Source organism: Gekko japonicus, unplaced genomic scaffold (assembly GCF_001447785.1).
Source record: "Gekko japonicus isolate JY-2015 unplaced genomic scaffold, Gekko_japonicus_V1.1 scaffold5104, whole genome shotgun sequence".
Classification (NCBI taxonomy): domain Eukaryota; kingdom Metazoa; phylum Chordata; class Lepidosauria; order Squamata; family Gekkonidae; genus Gekko; species Gekko japonicus.
Genome location: NW_015170423.1, coordinates 22,020 through 23,222, shown reverse-complemented (window position 1 = coordinate 23,222; position 1,203 = coordinate 22,020). Strand labels below are relative to the sequence as shown.

The 1,203-nt window shown below is 62.0% G+C and overlaps 1 protein-coding gene across 1 annotated transcript in view; it reads left to right on the top strand.

Moving 5' to 3' along the window:
• The window catches only part of STIM1 (stromal interaction molecule 1), a gene marked incomplete at its 5' end in the record, with an annotated part of 44,825 nt that overhangs the window by 32,974 nt on the left and 10,648 nt on the right, over positions 1-1,203 (top strand). The window contains one exon of the mRNA XM_015418298.1: positions 521-688. Within this exon, the coding sequence (XP_015273784.1) occupies positions 521-688 (168 nt within the window). The remainder of the gene's footprint in view (positions 1-520; positions 689-1,203) is intronic.

The window sequence follows — 1,203 nt, the reverse complement described above, 5'->3', positions numbered from 1 at the left end:
GCCGCCTGAAAGCAGCTCCCCCTCCGCTCCCTCCAGCGGCCGAGGACGGGTCCCGCGGGGGGATGCACCGCCACCAGGTCGGGGGTCCCAAACGCAAGACGCTAGAGGCCGGCGGCAGGCTGGACGGAGCCCCCCGCGCCTGAGCCGGAGCCGGCCTTATGGAAGTCTAAAGCGGCGCGATTGGCGGCGGCGGCAGTCCTAGGCACTCCCGCAGACCGAGATCGGCCTCCCCTGCGCAAAACCTCCTCCGCCAAACCAAACTCCCTCCCTCCCTCCCTCCCTCCTTCCCACCCTCCTTCCCTCCCTCCTTCCTTCCTTCCTTCCCTCCTTCCCTCCCTCCTTCCTTCCCACCTTACTTACTTACTTACTTACTTCCCACCTTCCTTCCTCTCAGCGTGTTTCTCCCCTCTCTCCCCATCTCAACTTAAATATAATTACCAATATCTTTTTTCACCCCTTTTGTTTTTATTTTTGGCAGCCTCATTTAACAATAATACAAAGCAAATTTGCATATCTGCAGGTGCGCATGGCGCTGAGGAACGCAGAGAAGGAGCTGGAGTCGCACAGCAGCTGGGCGGCCCCCGACGCCCTGCAGAAGTGGCTGCAGCTGACCCACGAGGTGGAGGTGCAGTACTACAACGTCAAGAAGCAGAACGCCGAGAAGCAGCTCCTCCTGGCCAAGGAGGGGGTGAGTGGCGGAGGGGAAGGGGGAGCGCTAGCCGGGGCACTCTGGCGCATGGGGTGGAGAGCACAAAGAGTTAGGCAGCTGGCCTTCATCTGCAGAGTTAAGAACACAAGAGCCAAAGAAGAGCCCTGCTGGGTCAGACCAGGGAGGGTCCACCTAGTCCAGCCTCCCGTCTCACACAGGGGCCAGCCAGTTCCTCTGGAGGGCCAGCAACAGGGCAGAGAGGCCGAGGCCTTCCCCCGAGAAGAACCTCAGAAGAGCCCTGCTGGGTCAGACCAGGGAGGGTCCACCTAGTCCAGCCTCCTGCCTCACACAGGGGCCAGCCAGTTCCTCTGGAGGGCCAGCAACAGGGCAGGGAGGCCGAGGCCTTCCCCTGAGAAGAACCTCAGAAGAGCCCTGCTGGGTCAGACCAGGGAGGGTCCACCTAGTCCAGCCTCCTGCCTCACACAGGGGCCAGCCAGTTCCTCTGGAGGGCCAGCAACAGGGCAGGGAGGCCGAGGCCTTCCCCTGAGAAGAAC